The sequence below is a fragment of the Desmodus rotundus genome, chromosome 7 (genome assembly GCF_022682495.2).
Source record: "Desmodus rotundus isolate HL8 chromosome 7, HLdesRot8A.1, whole genome shotgun sequence".
In the NCBI taxonomy this organism is placed as follows: domain Eukaryota; kingdom Metazoa; phylum Chordata; class Mammalia; order Chiroptera; family Phyllostomidae; genus Desmodus; species Desmodus rotundus.
This window is the reverse complement of record NC_071393.1, coordinates 114,692,944-114,715,733: the sequence shown is the minus strand read 5'-3', so window position 1 is coordinate 114,715,733 and position 22,790 is coordinate 114,692,944. Positions and strand designations below refer to the sequence as shown.

At 48.6% G+C, this 22,790-nt stretch overlaps 1 protein-coding gene across 2 annotated transcripts in view; it reads left to right on the top strand.

Annotated features, from left to right (window-relative positions):
• The window catches only part of DPF3 (double PHD fingers 3), a 237,036-nt gene extending 215,177 nt beyond the window's left edge, over positions 1 to 21,859 (top strand). For both annotated transcript variants that reach the window (XM_045201942.3, XM_045201944.3), the window contains 2 exons: positions 10,533 to 10,614; positions 11,154 to 21,859. In XM_045201942.3, coding sequence (XP_045057877.1) covers positions 10,533 to 10,614; positions 11,154 to 11,224 — 153 coding nt within the window. In that variant the 3' untranslated portion in view covers positions 11,225 to 21,859. The remainder of the gene's footprint in view (positions 1 to 10,532; positions 10,615 to 11,153) is intronic.
• The last annotated feature ends 931 nt before the right edge of the window (positions 21,860 to 22,790 follow it).

The window sequence follows — 22,790 nt, the reverse complement described above, 5'->3', positions numbered from 1 at the left end:
TAGAAGAAAACATGGGTAAGTTCTTCTTTAATCAAAATATAAGGAAAGATTTTCTGTGAGTCAAAACTGAGAAGCAATAAAAGAAAATATTTAAAAATTTCACCACATAAAATTTTGCATAGTGAAAAACTCAATAAAGTACAAGGACACTGGACAAACTGGGAGAAAATATCTCCAGCATTTACCAGCATAGATAAAAGGCTAATATCCCTAATGTAGAAAGAACTCTTCACATTTGAGGGCCAAGGAACCAGAAACCTGGTAGAGAATGGGAGAAAGACATGTAAGACAGTTCACAAAAGTTACATCAACGGTCCCAACATTTTGAAAGAAAAAAAAAATAGTTCAAACGTACCTAATAAAGAAATTCAAATTAAAACAGCATGGAGGTTCCATTTCTTTCCTTTAAATTGAAAAAAATTAAAAAGTATTACAATACATTCCATTGATGAAACTGTGGGAAAACTAGTACCTTCATACACTGTAAGTGGGAATACAAAGTGATACAACCCTTCTAGAGGGAAATTTAACGATACCTACCACTACGCAGTTACCTATTGACTTACCAGTCTCCCCTGTAGGAATCCACCAAAGACAGGAGTATACCCACAACACTATGAAAATACACCTGCATAAGGTCATTCATGTTTGCATCGTTTGTACTTCCAAAATACTGGAAATGACCTAAATGCCCATATGTGGAATGGTTGAATAATGATGGTACAGACACACAATGGAGTACTCTGCAGCTGTTAAAAAAAATGAGGCTGATCTTTATGAATTAATATGGTGTGATTTCCAGGATCCAGTGTTAAATGAAAAAAGCAAAGTAAAAATATATCTATAGTATGCTGCCATTTTGGTAGGAAAGGCATAAGAAAATATCCGTGTATCTGTTCACTTGTGTAAAAGAAATACACCGAAAGTATAAACAAGAAGCTAAAGAGATTGGTTGTCTGTATGACAGTGATAACCAGTGAGTGAGTGGGAATGGAGTAGAAAGAATGAGGAAATTGGGGGGATCATATGGATAGGGGGTGACACATCTTTGAGAGGGCCTTTTTGTGTAGCCTCGAGTCTTAGAACCAGGGCCTTGTTTCACATGCCTCACGACGGATATACACTGAAAAACAACCAGAATGGGGGGGCGAGCTGAAAATGGAATAGGAACGGTGGCAAATGACCCTACCTATAACATAAATAGATACCATAACCGACCGAAGGGTGGGGTAGGAAAGAACTAACTTAAGTAACTTTGGAAAGTAGTGTTTGTGTATTTTAGGGCTAAAAGCAGAAATAGCTATACAAATTTTGTACTCTGGTGAGTAAATTTGTTTATCACGGCATGTGAATTAGTCATTCTGAAACTACTTTACATGTGTACAGGCCTGAACTAACATGTATTGTGAACAGTGACAGGCAGGTTTCTCAATGTCGGAGACAAAACATTCAAATACAGGGGAAGGCTAAGCTGAACCTGATGGTTTGGGGTTGAAATACGGGGTATTGGTAGGAATTTATGATTTTTAATATAATATATTGCACATATGTTTACATATGTATCTATAGCTATCTGTATGTATATATACATATGGATAGAAACAAAAATAAATATAGATGTGTACATGCGTACCTACACATTTATTATTTCCTAACTCTGTTGGCGAGGAGGGCCCAGAAGCAATGACAACCCAGATATTGGTTTCTAAATATGGCTGACCTTTTTTTTTTTTAGTCACCCATCTCTTTTTTTTAATATATTTTATTGATTATGCTATTACAGTTGTCCTATTTTTATCTCCCCTTTCTTCCCCTCTGCCCTGCACCCCTCCTTCCACCAGCATCCCCCACCTTAGTTCATGTCCATGGGTCATACATGTAAGTTCTTTGGCTTCTCCATTTCCCATACTGTTCTTAACCTCCCCCTGTCTATTTTGTACCTACCATTTATGCTTCTTAATCCCTGTACCTTTTCCCCCATTCTCCTTCCTCCCAATCCCCTATTGATAACCCTCCATGTGATCTCCATTTCTGTGATTCTGTTCCTGTTCTAGTTGTTTGTTTGTTTGTTTTTAGGTTCAGTTGTTTATAGTTGTGAGTTTGTCATTTTACTGTTCTATTGTTTTAAAGATTTTATTTATTTTTAGAGAGAGTGGAAAGAAGGGAGAAAGAGAGGGAGAGAAACATCAATGTATGGTTGCCTCTTGCATGCCCCCTACTGGGGTCCTGGCCCACAACCCAGGCATGTGCCCTGACTGGGAATCGAACCAGTGACCCTTTGGTTTGCAGGCTGGTGCTCAATCCACTAAGCCACACCAGCCAGGGCTTTTTGTTCATATTTTTGATCATCTTCTTTTTCTTAGATAAGTCCCTTTAACATTTCATATAATAAGGGCTTGGTGATGATGAACTCCTCTAACTTGACCTTATCTGGGAAGCACTTTATCAGCTCTCCCATTCTAAATGATAGTTTTGCTGGCTAGAGTGATCTTGGATATAGGTCCTTTTCTTTCATGACTTTGAATACTTCTTTCCAGCCTCTTCTTGCCTGCAAGTTTTCCTTTGAGAAATTAGCTTATAGCCTTATGGGAACTCCTTTGTAGGTAACTGTGTCCTTTTCTCTTGCTGCTTTTGAGATTCTCTCCTTATCTTTAATCTTGGGTAATGTAATTATGGTGTGCCTTGGTGTATTCTTCCTTGGGTCCAGCTTCTTTGGGACTCTCTGAGCTTCCTGGACTTCCTGGAAGTCTATTTCCTTTGCCAGATTGGGGAAGTTTTCCTTCATCATTTGTTTAAATAAGCTTTCAATGTCTTCCTCTTCTCCTTCTGGCATCCCTATGATTCAGATGTTTAAAGATGTCCTGGAGTTTCCTAAGCCTCTCCTCATTTGTTTTAATTCTTGTTTTTTCATTGTGTTCTGGTTGAATGTTTATTTCTTCCTTCTCCAAATCATTGATTTGGATCCCAGTTTCCTTCCCTTCACTGCTGGTTCCCTGTGCATTTTCCTTTATTTCAGTTTTCATAGCCTTCACTTTTTCCTCTATTTTGCGACCATACTCAACCATTTCTGTGAGCATCCTGATTACCAGTGTTTTGAACTCTGCATCTGATAGGTTGTCTATCTCTTCATTCCTTAGTTCTATTTTTGGAGCTTTGATCTGTTCTTTCATTTGGGCCATATATTTTTTTGTCTCAGCAAGCCTGTTATGTAGTAAGGGATGGAGACTTAGGTGTTCCCAGGGTGGGACAATCCATGTCACTGCGTTATGGCGCTGTATGTGGGGTGGGTCCGAGAGGGAACAATGCCAGTTGCTTGGCTCTCATCTGGCTTTTAGTCACTTCCCCTGCCACCCACAAGCGAATTGGGTCCTTCTGGTGCTGATTCCCTGGTATGTGACTTTGTGTAAGTTCTGGGACCCTGTGGGTCTCTTCAAGGAACTCTTCTGTGAGGCTGGGAGTTTTTCCTGATGCTGCAACCCCCACAGAATTTTACAGTGAGAGGCTTTATTTTCCCTCACTGGAACCCTGGGTTGTACAGTCTGTCTCGCTCCCCAGTTCCTTCTGATTTATCTGCACCCAAATGTGGGACCACCCAGTCTGCCAGATGCTGCCTTGCCTGCCCCAGTCCTCCAGTCCCTGCCTTGTCCTCTCTGCCCCAACTGTCCACTTTTGCTCCTCCTACTGGTCTGGATGAATGTTTCTTCTTTTAATTCCTTGGTTGTTGGACCTCCATACAGTTCCGTTTTCTGGCAGTTCCGGTTATTTTTTGTTTTTAAATTTGTTGTTGTCCTTCTTTTGGTTGTGCAAGGAGGCAAAGTGTATCTACCTATGCCTCCATCTTGGCTGGAAGTCTCTCTATGGTCGATGTTTGAACAACAATGCAGGGTTAGGGATGCCACCCCCCACCCCCCATGCAGTCAAAAATCCACTGTATGACTTTTACTCCCCCAAGTATTAACTACTAATAGCCTACCACTGACCAGAAATCTTACCAATAACAGAGTCAATTAACACATATTTTGGTTATTATATATATATTACTTACTGAATTATTACAATAAAGTAAGCTAGAGAAAAGAATATATTTACAATACATTTACAATATATTGAGAAGGATCTATGTATAAGTGGTCACACATATTTCAAATCTGTATGGTTCAAGGGTCAACTGTACTATTCTCCAATAAAAGGAACCAGGGATCCATGGAGAAATGGCTGGTGCCAGGACTGGACTAGGAGAATACAGGGAGTAGGCAAAAGTAGGTTAATAATAATAACAACAAATAACACAATACTTAATAAATAAATAATAATATAAGAATAAACTCTTTTGTGACTCACAGCTATAAACTTACTTTTGCTTACTCCTGTATAAGTGGAGCCTGGAGATTACTGTGGTACTAGAAAGTGAGGAAGTGCTCAGAAATTGATAGAGCAAATCTGAAGGACACAGGAACCACTTGAAGGAAATCTTAATGACCAAACATGAGACAACTGGAGCAACAAAGTAAATAATGATAGTATTGAATTATAACTCAAAGAACAAAATAAATGTACATACTGATATTTTTTAAAATTGAAAATATATAAATAAGTGGTGAAGAAATAAACTCTCCCTTAGAGCAGAATTCCAATTAATAAAATGTAGAGAGAAGAGGGAAATCACCAATAGACAAACATCACAATTATGGTGGTTGTAAGCAAGAATCATCAAATGATGCTAAAATTGGTAGGCAAAAGTAAGATGAGAAACAGAAATTTATATAATCTCAAGGCATCTCTCCCACAAAGTTACTTATTAATATATCACAAAGAGAAAAGTCATAACTTTATATTTTCTTTTTTTAAGATTTTGTTTATTTATTTTTAGAGAGAGGGAGGGAGAAAGAGGAGAGAAACATCAATGTGTGGTTGCCTCTTGAGCACCCCCTACTGGGGACCTGGCCCTCAACCCAGGCATGTGCCCTGACTGGGAATTGAACTGGTGACCCTTTGGTTCACAGGCTGGCGTTCAATCCACTGAGCCACGCCAGCCAGGGCAAAAGTCATAAATTTACAGTGGAGAAACTGGCAGACACTACCTTAACTATATGATCAGAGTAACACTACTAGTAATAAGATATATTGCTATCAGTGCCCCCTGATATGATGCACTGAGAAGGCATAACATTTGTAGTTTTCTTGCCAAATAAATGCATACCCTCAATATTCTGATGAAAAAATATCAGACAAAGTCAAATTGAGTGACATTTTATAAAATGACTGGTTTGGACTCTTCAAAAGTGTCAACATCATGAAAGACAAAGAAACAGAGAAACTGTCACAAAGACATCAAGAAGACCTGACAGCTTCCGGTCAAGATGGCAATGTAGACATACACGGTACTCACATCCTCCCACAACCACATGAAAATTACAACTAAAATCCTGAACAATCATCATTCAGAACTGAAGTCTAACTGAACAGAAGTTCTGCAACTAAGGATATGAAGAAGATGCCACATCGGGACTGGTTGAAGGGGTGGAGACACGGAATGGGCTGGTTGCACACCCATGTATGGTGAATGAAAACTGGGAGGGCTATCTCAGCTATGGAAGTCTCTGCTGAGGAGCGAGGTGTCCCAGCCCTAAACCAGGCTCCTAGCCCAGCATTCCAGTGCCAGGAAGAAAACTTCCCATAACTTCTGGCTGTGAAAACCAGCAGGAGGTGTGGCTGAGTGAGATGAAAGGCTTCTGGCTCCCAGATAGTTCCTTCTAAAGGGCCCATGCACATACTTACTCAGATTCACTCGCTGTGAGCTCTCATGCTGTTGCAGCAGCTCCAAAAGCAACAGAGACGTTGGGATGGAATTGAATTGTCTGGCATCGGGACAATAAAATAATGGTGGAAAACTTCCCTAATCTGGTGAAGGGAATAGACATTCAAGTCCAGAAAGTGCAGAGAATTCCAAACAAGATAATCCTAAAAAGGCCCACACCAAGACATATTATAATTAAAAGGCCAAAGGTTAAAGGCAAAGAGAGAATGTTAAAAGCAGCAAAAGAAAAGCAGTTAGTTACCTACAAGAAAGCTCTCATAAGACTGTCAGCTGATTTCTCAACAGAAACTTTGCAGGCCAGAAATGATTGGCAGGAAATATTCAAAGTGATGAAAAGCAAGAACCTACAACCAAGATTACTCTAACCAGCAAAGCCATCATTTAGAATTGAAGAACGGATAAAGAGGCTCCCAGACAAGAAAAGCTACAGGAGCTCATCACCACCAAAACAGTATTATTATGTGAAATGTTAAAGGGTTTTCTTTAAGAAGAAGAAAAAAGATAAAAAATATGAATAATAAAGTGGCATTAAATATACAAGGTCTGTCCAGAAGGTATCCAGACATGTAATATAAAAAAATAGAGACATTTATAGAAGAAGATACAAGATACAAGAAACATTGTACACAGGGTAATGATGCCTCAGTCCCCTTCAAAGTAGTCCCCTTGGGACCTCAGACAGTTCTCCCAATTGCCACCAGCCGCCACATTGTATTTGCCTGAGTCTCATCAATGGTCTGAAATCTCTTCCCATTCAAAGGTGATTTTAGTTTTGGGAAAAGCCAGAAATCACAGGGTGCCAAATCTGGTCTGTAGGAGGACTGAGTCACCTGGGTGATTTGATGTTTTACTAAAAAACTCTGCATGAGACGTGATGCATGAGTGGGCACATTGTCGAGATGAAGCTGCCAATCACTGGTTGCCCACAGATGCAGCCTTCTGAATCGTCTGAATACTGTATTTTGCCATTTATAATGTGCACCCACATTTTTGGCCCAAACTTTCAGGAAAAGAATCTTGAGATTTAATTTTTTAATTCAATTTTTTATTTATCTACATTTAGAAACAAAACTGATTATCGTATTCCAGGATATTATTTTGCATACGGATATTGTTATTGCTTTATAGGGTTAAACTTTTAATGCATAAGCATAAATAAAAAAATCAAAAACATTTATATAGATACAGAATTAGTGCTACCCATGTATAGTGCACATTTTTCCCTCAAAAAATTTGGGCAAAAAAGTGCACATTATACACAGCAAAATATGGTATATACACATACATATTTGCACTTGTTTTTGTCCTAAGATATATTTGACTAAGGATGTACAGTCAAACGATTTATTTAAAAGTCATTTGGGGGCGGTGGGTAGTAAAGGGTAAAGGGGGCCAAATATATGGTGATGGAAGATGATGTGACCGTGGGTGGTGGGCACGCAGTGCAAGGTACAGACTGGGTGTCATAGAAACGTACACTTGAAACCTACGTGAGCTTATGAACCAATGTCACCCCAGTACATTTAATTTAAAAAGTCACTTGGAATAGTTTCTTTTTATGTGTTTATACCACCAACTGATACATAATTAGATAATTTTGTTTCATTTCTCTTTGGATTTTAGGGACAATGACAACATGAATTTTGTTTTATGGCTAAGTAAAATATTTACTGGTTCCAATTCAAATTTATAACATAAACAGTATATTAAAAAAAACCTAGCTTCTACCCCTACCTGTTTTATACTACCCTCTCGTTTTGCTTATAGGTAACCATTTTCAGAAATTATGTTTTATCTTTCCATGTTGTTTTAATGTAAGCACATGTATGTGCATCTGTAAGAAAATGGATGCATTTTTGTAGAAAATGGTAACAGACATACAGATTTTCTTCATTTTGCTCTTCTACTGAAAATCCTGGAGATTGCTCCATAGCAACATATAGACATAATCTTTCTTCCTGCCTACAGCTGCATAGTTCTTCCTTACTTTATTCAGCCAATCTCTTACTGATGGCCCTTTGGGTTGATTCTGGTCCCTGGCTTTACAAATGGCATTAACGCTGAGGTGTTTTGTTGACTTTGCAGAGCCTCGGGGAGGATTAACGGAGTGAGGCTGCCTGGGCAGTAGGGTTTCTCTTGCATAGTCAGGGGTCTGTACTGCACATCCCAGAGTGGGGTTCTGAGGCTTCTGGAACTGTGGCCGTGGGCGGGTCCTGGTTCTCGCATACTTGGGAGTAAGAGGTCCTTAAACTGTGTTTCTCATGAGGGGTAGCATGAGTTGGGGTTCTTGGTAGTTTTGACAGGTAACTATCCTGAAAAGCAGACGGGAAAGAAGAGAATGTGGTCCTAGACAATGATCATGCGGAACACATTTAACCCCAGAGGCCTGGTTTCCCTGTAGGAAAGTTCAGTCTGGGCACTCTCCCTTCTTGTGTGTCTCGCGTCAGCAACGCAGGAGGGTTGGGGTGTTAGTAGTACTGTTTCTGATAAGTCTCTCCCTGGTTTCTGTCCTCATCCTAACTTCTTTCTCCTCATATCATCCCTAATTCATATTGTCAAATAGTTTACTTCTGCTTGCCAATCATGGCGTAATTTGTTTTGGTGTAAACCACACTGTCCTGTTTTCATTCTACTTCTCTGACTGCTTCTTAGTCTCTTTTCTTCCCTCCCTGTCCCTTGAAGTTGGTGTTCCCCAAGGGTCTATTCTTGGCCTTTTTCTCAGTACCTTTTATGAATCCTTGATTTTTCAGAAGTAGCTTTTCAATGAAAGCTATGGATTTACTCTTTCCTCAGGAAAATGTACGTGTATTCCTACCTATATGCAAAGTTGTGAATATAATTTCAAGGAGTTCATGGACACTCCTCCATGTGCCCGAGTTCAAGGACATCTCTCATAAACCCTGGGCTTCCTCTCCCAGGACCATCCTTGCTGTTTAACCCCAAATGACTCCCAAATCCATCTCTCACACCCAGGCCTCTTTTCTGATCCTCTTGTGCCTCTAGGGCATCCCTCCCAGGTGACCCGTGGATCTGTAGACCTTGTCTGCAGCTGAGGTTGCCCTCTCCTTCCACAGATCTGGTCCTCTGTCCATGCCTCAGTGGGCAGCTGGTTTGCTGTCCAAGTCACAACCCAGGAGATATTCTTGGTTTCTTTCTTGTCACTCTCCACATCTAATCATTCACTCTTGAATAGGAGCAAGATCCTTTGTTTTCCCCTATGCCGCAGTCTTAGTCCAGGCCACCATCATCTCTCACCTGGATGGTTTAGCCTCCTCTTAACTGGTTACCGGCCTCTAGAGGCAACCTCTCTCCACCTGGGTATCTGTTTTTGCACAGTAGCTAGTGAGGTCTTTCTAAATTGTAAGTCTAACCATGTCACTACTCTGTTGCTAACTCTTCAAAAGCTTCTTATTGCCCCACGGAAAAGTCTTGGCATGATACAAAAGGCCTTTTGTGATCTCTCCTTCCTTATTGCTTGCTCACTGGGATTTCCAACTTCTGTATCTACTTTTTCCAGGATCTCTGCACTGGCGGGTGCCAAGGTGAGACTTGATACAAAACCTAATTTTGCAAATGTCTTATGAGCTATCAAAGCAGGTGCAAAGATCACTGAATAGAACAGAACCGAACCTGGAGAATGAGGACCAGATCACTGACATGTACCGAGGAGCTTCTGTGTGCAAGGAAGTTCTACAGGATATACAGGGATGTAAGACAAGGCTCTGCCCCACGGGCCTCACAGTCCCTAAAGGAGTGGACAAAAGAGGCGTGTTCCAAATGAACTATTCAATAGAATAGTTAGATGTCTGCCACATACCAGGCTTTGTAACATAAAGGAAAATGCAATAAAGTGTCATAAGAAAGGGAAAGCACTATGGGGTGCAAGTGGGCATAGAGAACTTCCAGTTGGGGTTGATTAGTGAAGTCTTTGTGGGAGGTAAGGGTTTGAAACTTGAAGGATGGGTAGGGAATGGTTGGGAATGGTCCAGAGGAGAAGGGGTCAGGGACTGGGAGAGCCTCCAGGCAGAGGGACCTGCAGGAGCAAAGGTGCAAGCTGTGTCCTTGGACGTACATCACAGCTGGAGGGTCCTGTTCTCACCTGGGCTCCAGCCTGCAGCTCTTGAGGTTTTGGGGAGCTGAAGAACGGCTTCATTTGCATTTCTGTACCTTTGCATAATGAAACCCTAAAATATTTCTGAGGTGTCGTGGGTGTTACCACCAAGAAACAGGTCCTTGCATGTTTCATAGATGGAAGGAGTGATGTGCAGAGGAATTCAAGTAAAATCTTCAAGCGTGTAAAGTACTTTCTATGCGCTAGGCAATCTTCATGGGAATATAGAAACGCATAAATTAGTTTTCTGCCCTTACAGAAACAGAGTTACTGGCTGTGGGCGTTCAGAAGAATAATGAATTCCTTTTAGTTTAGATGTGAGGTGGTAGTCAAGAAAGGCTTCTTGGAGGAGGTATGATTTGAGCAGAATCCTAAAGTAAGGGTAGGATTTGCATAGCTGGAGAGGCAGATGGTGAAATTCCAGGAGTGGGCAAAGCACAGGGCATATTCAGTGGACAGTGGAGACTAAAATGGGTCTGGAAAGGGGCATCCATGGAGGTCAATCTGTGGAAATAGAACTGGTGGAGTAGGTAGGGCCCAGACATTGGCCTTAAATAATTGAGTCTCTCCCTCCTCTTTGCCACCTACTCTGTATTCCACCAGGACCAGCTACTCTTCTGTGATGACTGTGACCGTGGCTACCACATGTACTGTTTGAATCCCCCTGTGGCTGAGCCCCCAGAAGGTAATGGCAATGAGATCGACACTCACAACAGCAGCTACCACTACCACTTACTGCGCCCTCACTATGGTGCAGGCCTTGTGCTAAGGGCTTTTCATATCTTGTCTCATTTAATCATCACAACCCTACGAGGTAGGTACGACCACTACCATTTTACAGATTAGGAAACTGAGGCATAGTTCATCCAGCTGAAATTTCAACTTGAGGACCCAAGAGATGTTTCCCAGACACATGGCTGAGGTGGCGGGACGCATGAGCTTCCAGGGGAATGAGCTCAGGCCCCACGGTGCTGGTTAAAGGCGTGATCCAGGAGGGAGGGCCTGGACGGCAGTTCACCCAATCATCGCCGAACACTGACTGTTTTCTGAGCCGCACTTAACAGGCTGCTGAGCTGCAGACGCCAGCATGTTTTCAGGACTGGGACTTGGTCTCTGAATTGTGAACGTCAAAAGAAAACAGGGCTTACAAGAAGTTAGGACCCCAGGGGTGGGGCTTGAGGGTTGGGAGTGGTGCTGCTAATAATGCCATCTTATTTCCTGTAGGAAGCTGGAGCTGCCACTTATGCTGGGAACTGCTCAAAGAAAAAGCCTCAGCCTTCGGCTGCCAAGCTTAGGTCGCCAGCTCACAGCAGGTGACTTGCTGCTGGAGAGGTCCAACCAGCCCAGCTCAATCCAGATCGAGCCCCTGCTCCCCTGTTTGCAGACAGACCACCTGTAAGGAAAACCAGTGATCACAGAGGGCCTGGAAACGTGGGGCCAGGGGGGCAAGGACCCCCCCCTCCACCTACAGGCTCCCACACTCCAGCTAGCCCCTCCATGTTTCCCCTGGAAGGGTCTCGCCCTTGTGAAGGACAGCCCTGCCCCTGCCCTGCAGAACGCTCTCCTGTTTGCCTTGGCACCGCGGCCCTCACTGGCGCCCATCGTAAAGGACAGTGTTTTGTGACCACACATCTGTTGTTCACGTGTAGTTTGGTGTTTTCTATCCGTTGTGTTCTAAGAAACCTTCTCACAGCCTCCTGCCTCCAGCATAGACTCTTCATCCTGAAATCAGCAGAGGAACAAAGGGCTGTAAAGAAGTTGTTATTTATTAGAAGCCTCCCTGGAAACTTCTAGGCTCAGAGCCTGGAGGCCATCTTGACAGTGAAAATCGCTCCTTGTGCTGTGGTCTCTGTGAAGAGGAAGAGCTGCTTTCTGGACCCCCAGCAGATAGCCAGGGGCACCATAGCCAGGGTGGCCTCTTGATGGGGCTGGGGAGGGAAGCAGAGGCACTGAGGGGTGGGAGGAGACATTCTGAAGACAGTTCTGAGGCCCCACAGTGGCCGATAAGCATTTGTTACCCATCAGGGGTGATTTTACAAGGGACAAGGCTATGCTGTCCCTTCACCTTCAGAACTGGAGTGCCCCAGAGATGAGACAGGCCACAGCCTCTGGGCAGAGAAAGGTGTTAAGACTCTGCCTTCCAGCCAGCCTGGGTCTGGAGCTTTCCCTGGTGGCGCTCAAGAACCAGGAAGGTGAGTGGAGAGGACCGCCCAGTCAAACTGCAAATGTTGGTAGAAAGGACTGCAGCTTCGAGAGACTCTTCAGTATTGATGACGCTGTGAATTCCCCTTTCTCGAGTAATTTCTTCCTTCCATGAAATGTATGTCTGCCCTTGTCTTCTGAGACCTGACTCTGGAGATTTTAGGAGTGGGGAGAGGTGATTGTCACCTGAAGAAATGATCGGGGTGATGTGATTACTTACGATCAAGCGATGCAGCACCCTCCGCTTGAGGGCTGCTTTTGTCTCCCAAGCTCCCCAGTACGGATGGACGCTTGCCTTTTTTTTTTTTTTTTTTTAATGTATCGGAGAAGAAAGAGGTGGGAAGGCGCAGATTGCGAGCAGTCTGTGTTGGAAGTCAACCCCATGGGCTGGAGCGGATTGGGCTGTCTTTGAATCTCAATAGCAGTGGCAACAGCAGCAGCACACAATAACTGACACATTTCTGGAAAAATCATTTGCCCAAAGGGCAGGTCTCGGTGAGTGGGACCCTTGCGCATGCTCGGCTTCCCTGAAGTCAGCGCCATCTCTGTGGTCCGGCTGCTTACAACAAAGGCCGAGGTTATTTTTAGCCCTTCAGCTCCTGAAGAAGCCCCTGGAGACCTGCAGGCGGGGGGCTAGTTGGGCCACTTCAGCCCGCTGCGGTGTTCACTCTGCAACTTGGCGAGAGCCTTCCTCCCTGGCTAATTGCTCTTGGCCAGGGGACCCAGGGCAGCCTGGCATGGAGCCAAGCTGTGCTGGTCTCCCTCAGTTCTTTGCCGAGTGACCTGTGGCAAGAGAAGGGGGTCACTTTGCTGCAGGGGCCTGTGGCCTTGGAGTGCGCTACACGCATACGTAATGACCTCATTTAAAGGGCCCTGGCCAGATGGGGTTTGGTCTCTCTCATAAGACAGCCCCTTCCCCTGCTGGCTGGCGAGCCTGATCTGGATGCTGGAGGCCCAGGAGAGCTAGAGAGCTCCTGTGTTGTGTTGTCACACCGTTTGTTTACTCAGGAGGGCGTCACATCAGAGGGACACATTCTCCCGACTGCTCTGGCTCTCTACCCCCACCCCCAGACCCAAAGCGGGGTGTCCTGAAAGGCCAATTATTGGGTTTGAAAATCACTTCAACTTAATTTTAGGAAAAAAAGTTACCGAAATATTCCCAAATACTACAATGGCTTAAAAGTTAAAAAAGCAAATCTGAAACCCCAAACTGTGGCCCTACTACTTGAAGGGCCCTCGTTGGAGTGTGTACAGATCTGTCCCCACCTAAACACAGATGCCGGGGGAGGCCCTGGCCTACCTCCAGCCACGCTGGCTGCCCTCCGAAGAGTCCAGGCGGGAATGAGCCATGCAGACAAGGAGGGTGCTGTACCCTGCCACAGTGGCGGGGTGCTCAGGCTTTGGAAGGACAGTGGGAAGGCCCAGAGTTCCCTTCCCACCTTCACTCCCAGCAGGATGCCCGCCACCCCCCCCCCACCCCCCCCAGGCGCTGACAGCTCAGTCTCCCCATCTGGAAGGTGGGGCTTGCAAAGCAGCCCATGGGACGGCACTTTCAGGGCACGTAAGCAGACACAGTCACATGTGTCACCCGTTCTGCACTGGAAAAAAGAAGGTGACATTAAACTCCATATTGGTCTTTCTCTGAGCCCCAGAGAATGAGTCAGAATCATAGGGTGCACATGGATAATTAGGGTTTTAGTTTTGCCTCTGGCGTTGAGTAGCTGTGTGACCTTGGGCAGGTCACTCAACATCTCTGAACCTGAGTCTGCCCACCTGTGAAATGCAGATAATACTACTCGCCCTGCCTATTCCACAGCCACGCTGGGAGACCTAAAAAGCATGATGTGACAAATAACCACTGGAAAGCAGTGCTTGTCATGCAGGGACTCCAAATAATTTCTATGCCCCCTTTCCAGTGTGAGTTAGCCAAGGCTAGATGCCTTCTTAGAATCTCCATTTTGACCAAAGGGGGGTTATGTTTTAAGGGCCGTGCTGCCTGCGGTCAGGGCCACTAGGCCAAATGGGACAAGGAGACTGTGACTCTGCAAGGTCTGTCTGTGGTGGGAGATGAGGGATTCAGCCTCCGGGTGGGGACTTGAGAATGAAGTTACTCGAGATACTTCCTCTGCTAGAGCAGTGCAGCCTGGCACGGGGCGTTGACTTCTGCTGACAGCTATAATTCAGTCCAGGGAAACACTCACTTAACATTTTTGGTTTAAAGCCTCGCTCCACTACTTTCTAGCTGGTTGACACTGGGGAAACGACTTGATCTCTTGGAGCCTCATTTTCCACATCTGCACGGTGGGGAGATGTGGCCTGCCCAGCAGGTTGTTACAGGGATTCGAGGTGATGCTTGTGAAGGCCCTGGCAGCGGGCCTGGCACTAAGGTCCTCACAGCATAGTAGCTCTTATCATTGCGTACAAAGGCCACCAAGGGAGACAATGATGCTGTTGACTCCCAGCTCAGACCTTTGGAGCAGCCAGGGTGCCTCAGTTTCACTCCGATGTGACTCCTGCCAAGCAGAGAAGGTGAGGCTGCCGGGTCCACGCCGGAAGTGGAAACCCTCTGTTTCCTGTAGGTGTTTTTGAAACACTGTTGTTTGGGCCTGCAGCAAATGCAGGCAACGTTGTGAGGGAAGAGACTAGGCTCCTGCTGGGAGATGCATGCACACATGTTCTAGCTTTCCTTCTCAATTCCCTGCTGGCTCATGGGAGGCACCTGAGGCAGGAGCCCACAGGTGCCCAGGCTCCCTTGCGCCTGTCATCACCCCAGGGCCAGGCAGGCTAGAGAGAAGCTTCTCCCCAGGCTCAGCTCACTGACTGAACCAGCTGACCAGTGGGGGTGGGGAGGGGTGGGGGAGGGGGCCAGATTCCTTCAGAGCTGGGAAGGTAACAGACTTTAAGGTGGAGGGAGCATTAGGGTTTCTTAGTGATGGTTCATGATACCCTGGAGAGTTTACACTGATGGTGCAGGTTCCTCTTCGTGCTTCGAACAGAGCACAGCTCCTTTGGCCCTCCCCTTAAAAGGTTCAGAGAGTTTAAGGAAGAAACATGAGATGATTATTACTGCTTTCCCAAGGGGTCAAATTTAGGAGACCGACCTATGCTCCTCTGTGTTTTTGAAGGAAGGCCACTGGCAACCTGAGGCCTGGGGGCTCAGAAAAGAGGGGCCCCTAGTTTCCTCTCTGAGTCCCAAGTATGTGGGGGTGGGGGCCCCAGGACCTCCGCTCTGCCCCACAGGCCTGTTCTCTGCTGTGCGGGTGCTGGGCCAGCAGCCTCCCTTCCTCTCGCCCTCCCTGCTGCCCACTGCAGGGCCCTCCTCCAGTGTCCCTGCGTCACACCCCGAGGACAGGGTGACTGGGCCAGAGCCACGCTCCCACTCTCCCCGAGGAGGCCATGACAGGCCGTGCCTGGCCCTTCCTGTAGCTGCACATCGGTCATTTGCAGTAGGTTCACGCCCCTGGCGAGGGAAGGAGGAAGGGGGCACTTGACAAGGGGCCAGAAACCCGGTTTCCCCTTGAGGAGGAAGTTCTGGAGGGCATGGGGCGGGGAGGAAGAATTATTACAACCCATTTTTTGCTCAGTTCTGGACACCAAGCCAGACCCCTCTTTTTTGGGGACCCCTGGCCTCCAGCTCCCTATTGGGGGCTTCCGAGGGTGAATTAGGCAGAAGCAGTGCCCCTCACCTGGCTGGATGTTGGGAGGGACAGAGGGTCTTATGGCTGGACCCCTGTGGATTATCCCACTCCCACCGGGAATGTGTCCTCTGACTCTGAGATAAGCTGCCAGGTCCCTCCTGGTCTGGTTGGGCAGAGGGGGCTGGTGGGAGAAGAGATGGCAGCAAAAGCTTGGCTAGGTCCGAGCCAGCAGCCTGGGGAAGTGGAGGGTTCCCGGGCACTGCTACCGGAGGGGACGGGCCCAGGAGCTTCCCCAGTCCCCATGCCCAGGAGGCCAGCAGCTGGGAAGTGAAGAGGGGGGGACCTGGCCAGTCCTGCCTCCCCACCCCCTGGCAAAGTGCATCAGGCTCCTCGTCCTCCCCTTGAGTGTTTCCCTGTTTGGAGTCTTACTCCCACCCCAAAGGATGCTTTTGGTTTTCACATCAGCCTAATTTCATCTGGATACCAGATGAGTTTGGGGGGAGATGGTAGAAAGCTACAGATACTTCAACTGCCTCAGGCCCACAAGTGACCCACCCCACCCTGCGGCCCTGCTGTTTCCTTGGGTCTCCCGGGTCAGTGGTCAGAGTGGCAGCTCTGCAGTTGGCTGCGTTGGGGCGCCCTTCTCTGTTCCTGAACATAGGGCTCAGGGTCTTTTCATGATTCTCTGCCGGGGGCCACAGCTGCCAGCCCTGGATGTAGACCACAGGCGGCAAACACAAGGCCTGTGGGCCGAACCCTGCCCTCCACTTTGTTTTGTCCAGCCCAGCACCTTGTTTCTACCGGTGGCAGCGCCCAGCTCTCGCTTAACTGTTAAGGAGTAGTTACATGTATACAGTCCTAAAATTACATTCGGCCCTTTGAAGGCAACCGTGAGGTTGACGTGGCCCCTGGTGAAAATGAGTTTGACACCCCTTCCACATTGTAAAAGCAGCGGAACCGATGGGTTAGTTCAGGGCCTTTGGGTCGGCTACAAGAGAATCTTTGACCCCTGGGGAAGCTGGGTCCTTCCTAAGGTGGCGGAGACCCCCTGTGGGGGGACAGCTGAGGTTCTGAGAGGGAGGAAGGCGCAGGAAGACAGAAATCCGAGCCCACTGCTCAGGGCCCCTGCCTGGGGGAGGATGACCTAGTCCCAGGTGGATGGAGGGGAGCTTCCTTTGAGCATCTCAGCGGCTGTTCGCAGGAAGGCTCGGCTGTGTGGCACCCTCTCTGTCCTTCCAGCCCAGGCTGCTGGGAAGAGACCCAGAGGAAGGACCTTCAGGAAACTGAGGGTGGGGGGATTGGGGCCTTGCCTGGGCTTCATCCAGTTGGTTGGTTTCCCAGAAGGAATGCTCCCTGTGTGAGGGGAAAAATTGGAAGTGGGTAGGTTCCCAGGGAAGACTTTTTCTGGGCTGAGTGCCCCTGGCTGTGTCCCCTCAGATGGCTGAGACCTGAGGTCACTCTCCAGGGTCCTGCGAGGATGTGAGGTGTGTAAGAGGGGTCACAGGGCACGGGAATGCCCCATGGTCCCAGTCTCTTTGTTCCCAACACCCTCCCTCCCTTGGCTCCAGTGCCTTGCATGAGGGTCACTGCAGGGTCTCCCCCTCTTTGGCCCCACCAGGAGAAGGAAGTATTTGTGCTGATGGTGACATTTCCCAGGGCAGGCCAGAGGGAGGCAGGAACCAGGGCTGGCGGGCAGCCAGGACCCTCTGACAGAGATATAATTACAAAGAACGACCTCTAGCCCAGGCAGTGAGCAAAGTGGCCATTCAGGATGGCACCAGCCCAGTCTGGCAAACAAACACCACTGGGGTGGGGAGGGAGGGGGTAAGTGGTCCCTGTAGAAAATGGGGGAGGCGCGAGAGCCGCTGGGACCTACATTTTCCCTTAGTAACCTCCCCAGGCTATGCTTACACACACTGCTTCTCATGTGCCCGCCTCTCTGTGTCTATTATTTCCATCAACACCCTTAATATTGATGATGTCAACAGGAACGTGCCCACGCATGTGCACGCACACACACACACCTTGCTTAATGAATGAGAGCGGACCTTGTGTGTGGCTCCAGGAGGAGAGGGAGAACCTGCCCAGAACCGGGAGCTTCCAGACAAGATGCATGTCTCCTGAGGTCCCCCCGGTGGCTCCCCCAACTCTCAGCCCTGCACAACCCCACAGAGTTGTGCAGAGCCTTGTGTTTGGAAAGCCTCTGGCTGCAAGGTCTCTTTGATTTCTCTCCCTGTCATGTCTGCTGCTTCGGACGAAGACCTTGGGTAATAGTTGGGGACTTGAGGAGAAAAGGGTCTTGATTCTACTTTCTATTGAAGGGACACAGAGACTTTCTGTGTAGAATTGGGGGTGTGATTTGTGTTGACTTTGCCTTTTTGTGTTTATTCCCCACCCAAGACCTTGGTTCTCCTCTTCCTTACCCTGCCTTTGCACTCCCTGCACCTGTCCCTCTCCTCCTGCCACAGGTGGAGTTGGGGGTGGGGAGAAACAGTGGCACAAAAGGGAAAGCAAATCTACCCCCTGCACGTTTTCACCATGTAGTTGAAGAGGCCTAAATTAGATACTAGAAAAAAAGACAAGACACTGCTAGATAATATGTGAGTGAGAGCTGTATGAAAATACAGATCTCAGAGCAGAGGAGGTGGGGAGCAGGTGGCTGGAGAGAGGCGGGTAGGGAGGCAGAGTCCTGGCAAACTGATGCATCTGGTCCTATGTCATCTGGGAAAGCAAAATCACGCTTTGGCAATAAATGGTCAGATGCTTAGGGAGTATTTGTGCCTCTGGCCAGGGAAGGGAGGGGTGTCCATCCTAGTTGCCCACCACTCATCTGCCATGTTTTCGCACTCTGGGCGCTTTCCTCCCTGGAGGACATTTCTTGCCTTCTGTGAGGGAATTGCTGGGAAGGCTGGTCCTGGCTAAAACATTTGGCAGGGGCATAGACTTCGTGCTCTGGATCCCATAGGGGCTGGAGGAATAAACCACATCCTGGCCCAACCTTCAAATTGCTTTGCAGTCCTAAAATCACGCTCTCCCATGGCATCCTGATCATATGTCTGGTAGCGTGCCATCGGGAAGGTATGTGTGTATCTCCATCTCTCTGCTGCATGTTCGGCAGGAGAAGATGAGCAGCCTCAAGCATCTGGATATTTCCACCCTCTGGGGGCTGGAGAGAACACACTTGACCTCAGCCTAGTTGCTTTCATGTTTTCCCAAACTCTGGCTGCCCTTGGGAGATGAACATCCTTAACAGGAAGGCGAACATTGAGATGATGAAGGCACCTGGCTTGGAGTGTGACATCAGCCAAACGGAACCTGAGCCTGGGCCCCTACCTGGCACTTTTGGACTCTTGGGGTGGTGGGCAGGCAGGTGCCATTTGCAGGGCCTGATCAGACCTGGGAAGCAATTCATATGATGGTCTTGTCTGGTCCCCACTGGAGAACACAGAGACGGGGACTGGTGGGGCTGGGTCCTCATGCACAGATTGGTGGGTTCCACGGAGTCCCCAGCCGGGCTGTCTCAGCTGGGTAGGGCGTTTCTGGCAGGGTGTGTGGGTGTGTGAGGGAGGCAGCCCAATGTCAGAGACAGTTCCAGTAAACTTCCCATGCCCACCTTTGGCCAGGTGCTCCTCAGATCCTAGCTTCATGCTCACTAGACTCCCCATTGTCTGTGTTGGCAGCATCAAGAACAAACCATTTGTTCCCTCACCCCTTTCCTCTGTGCACATGTCACAGCCAGATTTCTAGCTATTCCCTGAAGAAGCCGCCCCGAGCTCGCTTTCAGGCTAAAAGCTTGGGGGTGGGCAACTATCTGCTTGTGTGGGTGTCAGCTCAGAATTGGCCTGAAGCAGCCTTTGGCTTCTCTGTGGGGGAGGCTACGGGGGAGGGCCCTTGGACAGAGCATGGTTTCCAGCAGGTAGAATTCTGATCTTTGTGGAGAGTCAGGCAAGTGAGGCTTTCATGATACTTGGCTGTGAGTCTGATTTTAAAGTGCTGGAGAACCCAAAATGCCTTCTGGGGCTCAACCCACCCCTCCATTTGAAAGCCTGTGGGCAAGGTTCTTTTGAACCAAGCCTCCTTAGAGTGACCTGGCTTCCCTTGGTCTCCTGTGCTGGCAGATGGAGACAGGGAAAGGTCATCTGACTTGAATCCTATTCAGGCCAGACAGGCAGCCAGCCTGGGACCTGAAGCCCCGGCCCCCGGGCCCCATGAGGGAGGGGGACTGTGGTGGCCCAAAGTGCTGAGCTCTAGGAGGGTCCCCTAGACCCCCAGACACTCGAGCAGACTCTCAGGTTGAGAATACAGTCTGCTCAGACCCCTTCCCAGCTGGATCCTGACCCACCGGGCCAATGAGGAAATGGAGACCTACAGGAGGGACTGGCCTGTCTATATCACTCAGCGCCCTCCCCCCCCCCCCCCCCCCGTTCAAGAGGAGGGCCTGCTCCCCCTTGTCCAAGTGAGTTTTGACTGAGGGCAATCTTAAAGCCCAGTTGCCCTAAATTCCCCTTTGAGAGCCAAGAAACAGGGCATCTCTGCAGGAAGCCCAAAGCAATGGATTTTCTTCTAGCTGCCTCTTCCTCCTCAGGGAGAGGCTGGTTCTGGGAGCTTTGGTGAGGGCTCCCACCACATATGAACCCTGGGGTCCCTCTGGGTGGGCTTTGGGCCCTGGGGTGGAAAAGACGGAGAGGTCCTCAGAAGGAGACCCCGGTGCTGCACCAGGAAGCCCCTGCCTCTGCGGACTTGTGCAGGGCAGGGGAGCCCTCCAGTGGAGCCAGAGTGCGAGGAGGCTGGGAGGGGTTCGGTTAGCCATCACTGTCCTGTCCCAGCTGCTGAATCGACCCTGATGCCCTGATGCCTCACAGCCTCAGCAACTGCCCCGACTGCTGTGGGTGGAGGCTGGGAAGGAGGCCCTTAGAAATGGCCCAGCAACCGCTGATTGCCACGTCTCCATTTATGTCTCTAGACCCGTAGACATGATGCAAGCTTGGGGTCGCTTCTTCCAGGTGTGGGCGTGAGAGGGAAGCCATTTGTCCAGCACATCCTCATCATTCCAGCTTGTCTCTTTCGCCCCATGCTCCAACTCTCCCTGAAACTCTCAGTCATAAAGAATGGCCAGGGTAGTTGACCTCTTGCAACAGAACTGTCTCCTGACAAGGGTCCTCCTTTCAGACCCCCTTGAACTCCCTTCCCATTGGACCTTGGGATCCATCACCACATTGCCTCCTGCTGATTGGACAACTGAGAGGTTTTGCCTTGAGCTGCTTGGGGAATTCAGACAGTGCCCAGGACTGAGCAGGCGCAGCTTTCACGAGGTCAGAGAAGGGTACAGACTTGGGAAGTGTGTGTCCTGGTCTGAGGAACACACTTCCACTGCCTTCTCTAAAGCAACCATGGTGACAGACAAAAGCCCCCACTCCTCCTCCCCCCCAACTAAGTCTTTGACATGTGATGTAACTATGGTCGCAGTCTGTAGGTGTGTGTCCCTCTGCCCCTGTCTTCGGGGGGTGTCCAGTCCCCATGCTCCTGTGGCTCCTGATGTGGAAAGTGCTGTGATGTGTCTGCCCTGTGTAAGGGACGTATCGAGATCTCTCAGCGGTTCGGTCTTGGAGATGAGGCCCTGTCACATGTCCCCCTGCCCTGAGAGGACGCGCAGGTTCTGTGACTTCCCGGGGAGCTGGTTTCCCGGGAAAGTCTCCAGGAAGATCTCCGGGTTGGAAGCAGCTCACATCTGGATTTGGACTCACCAACAAGGACTTGCCCGGAGACAGGGTCAATGGCTTTATTCAGAGGGCTGGCTGGAAGGGCCGCCCGCCCTTGAACCAGGACCTGCCTTTGCTGCTGTCCTGCCCAGCCTCTGGGATTGGGGCATGGGGAGGTCAAGACCTGCGGCCACCTTGAGACGGGCATTGGTCAGCCTTTGTCTTTGGAATCCTGGACATCCCAGCCCCTCTGTGGGGCCCTTGCTCGATCACAGACTAAGTCGCAGGCCCGTCCCTTCCTTGCTGTGGTTAGTACCTTGTTCTGTGGTTGGCTAGCAGTGTTGACGACCTATGTAGCAAATCTTTTTTTGTCTGCAATTTAGAGAATGTGTAAACAAATAAAAGTCTTTAAAACTCTCTGGAACTTTTGGTTATTGCCCCCTCCCCCACTGCCAGTCTAAAAAAATCAATTGCACATGTATAGATCCTGTGGAAGTAGAGCCTTGCCCTGTGGGGGGTGTGGTGAGACTACACGTGTGAGTGCCATGTGCGTGTGCGTGTGAGCACATGTGTGCATGTGTGTCAGGCTTCAGAGAGCTGCTGGTGCTTCCACGTTTGCGAGGAGACTGCGGGAGCAACACATTCCAGGTCTCGGTTGCTCCTGGTGATGGAACTCTGACCCCGACATCCACACAAGCTCCTGGGAAGCCGCCATCACAGCAGCTTTCGTGGGTATCAAGGGCAGCCCAGCCAAGAGCTTCACCTGACACCCCTCTGGGAAGACGGCAGGGCATTCTGAAGAGAACCCATGGAGCTTCCGGGGGAGGGGAGGCCAATGATTCAGAGGTGACTCACAGCTGAGGTGGGGGATTGAGGCGGGGGAGAAAGATCTGAGGCTCAGGACCCATCTAGAAGGCAGCTGAGTCATTGCTCCTTCCCTCTCCGTCAGAAACAACCTTCCATTAAAGGCAGTGAGATGGTGGGCACCCTGGGCAAGGAGCAGAGGGCTCCACAGAGGACACATCTGCCCGGAGAGTCCCCGAGCCTGCTTAGCATCCACCTTAAGGGAACAGCTTCCTGGGGCAGGGCTCCCAGGCCATGCAGGAATTGGTCTCTCGAGGATGAAAGCTAGGAGTCAGTTGTCCATAAATAAATTTAAGTTAAATTAGTAAATAAAGCCACTCCTATGTGCTAGACACTGGGAATGTAGCAGGGAAGACAAGGCCCCACCCCATCCTCGTGGGGCTAACAAATCAGGCAGGTAATGGCACAGCACGTGGTGGATGGGGGCACCGAGGAAACTGGGGGAGCTGGAACCAGTG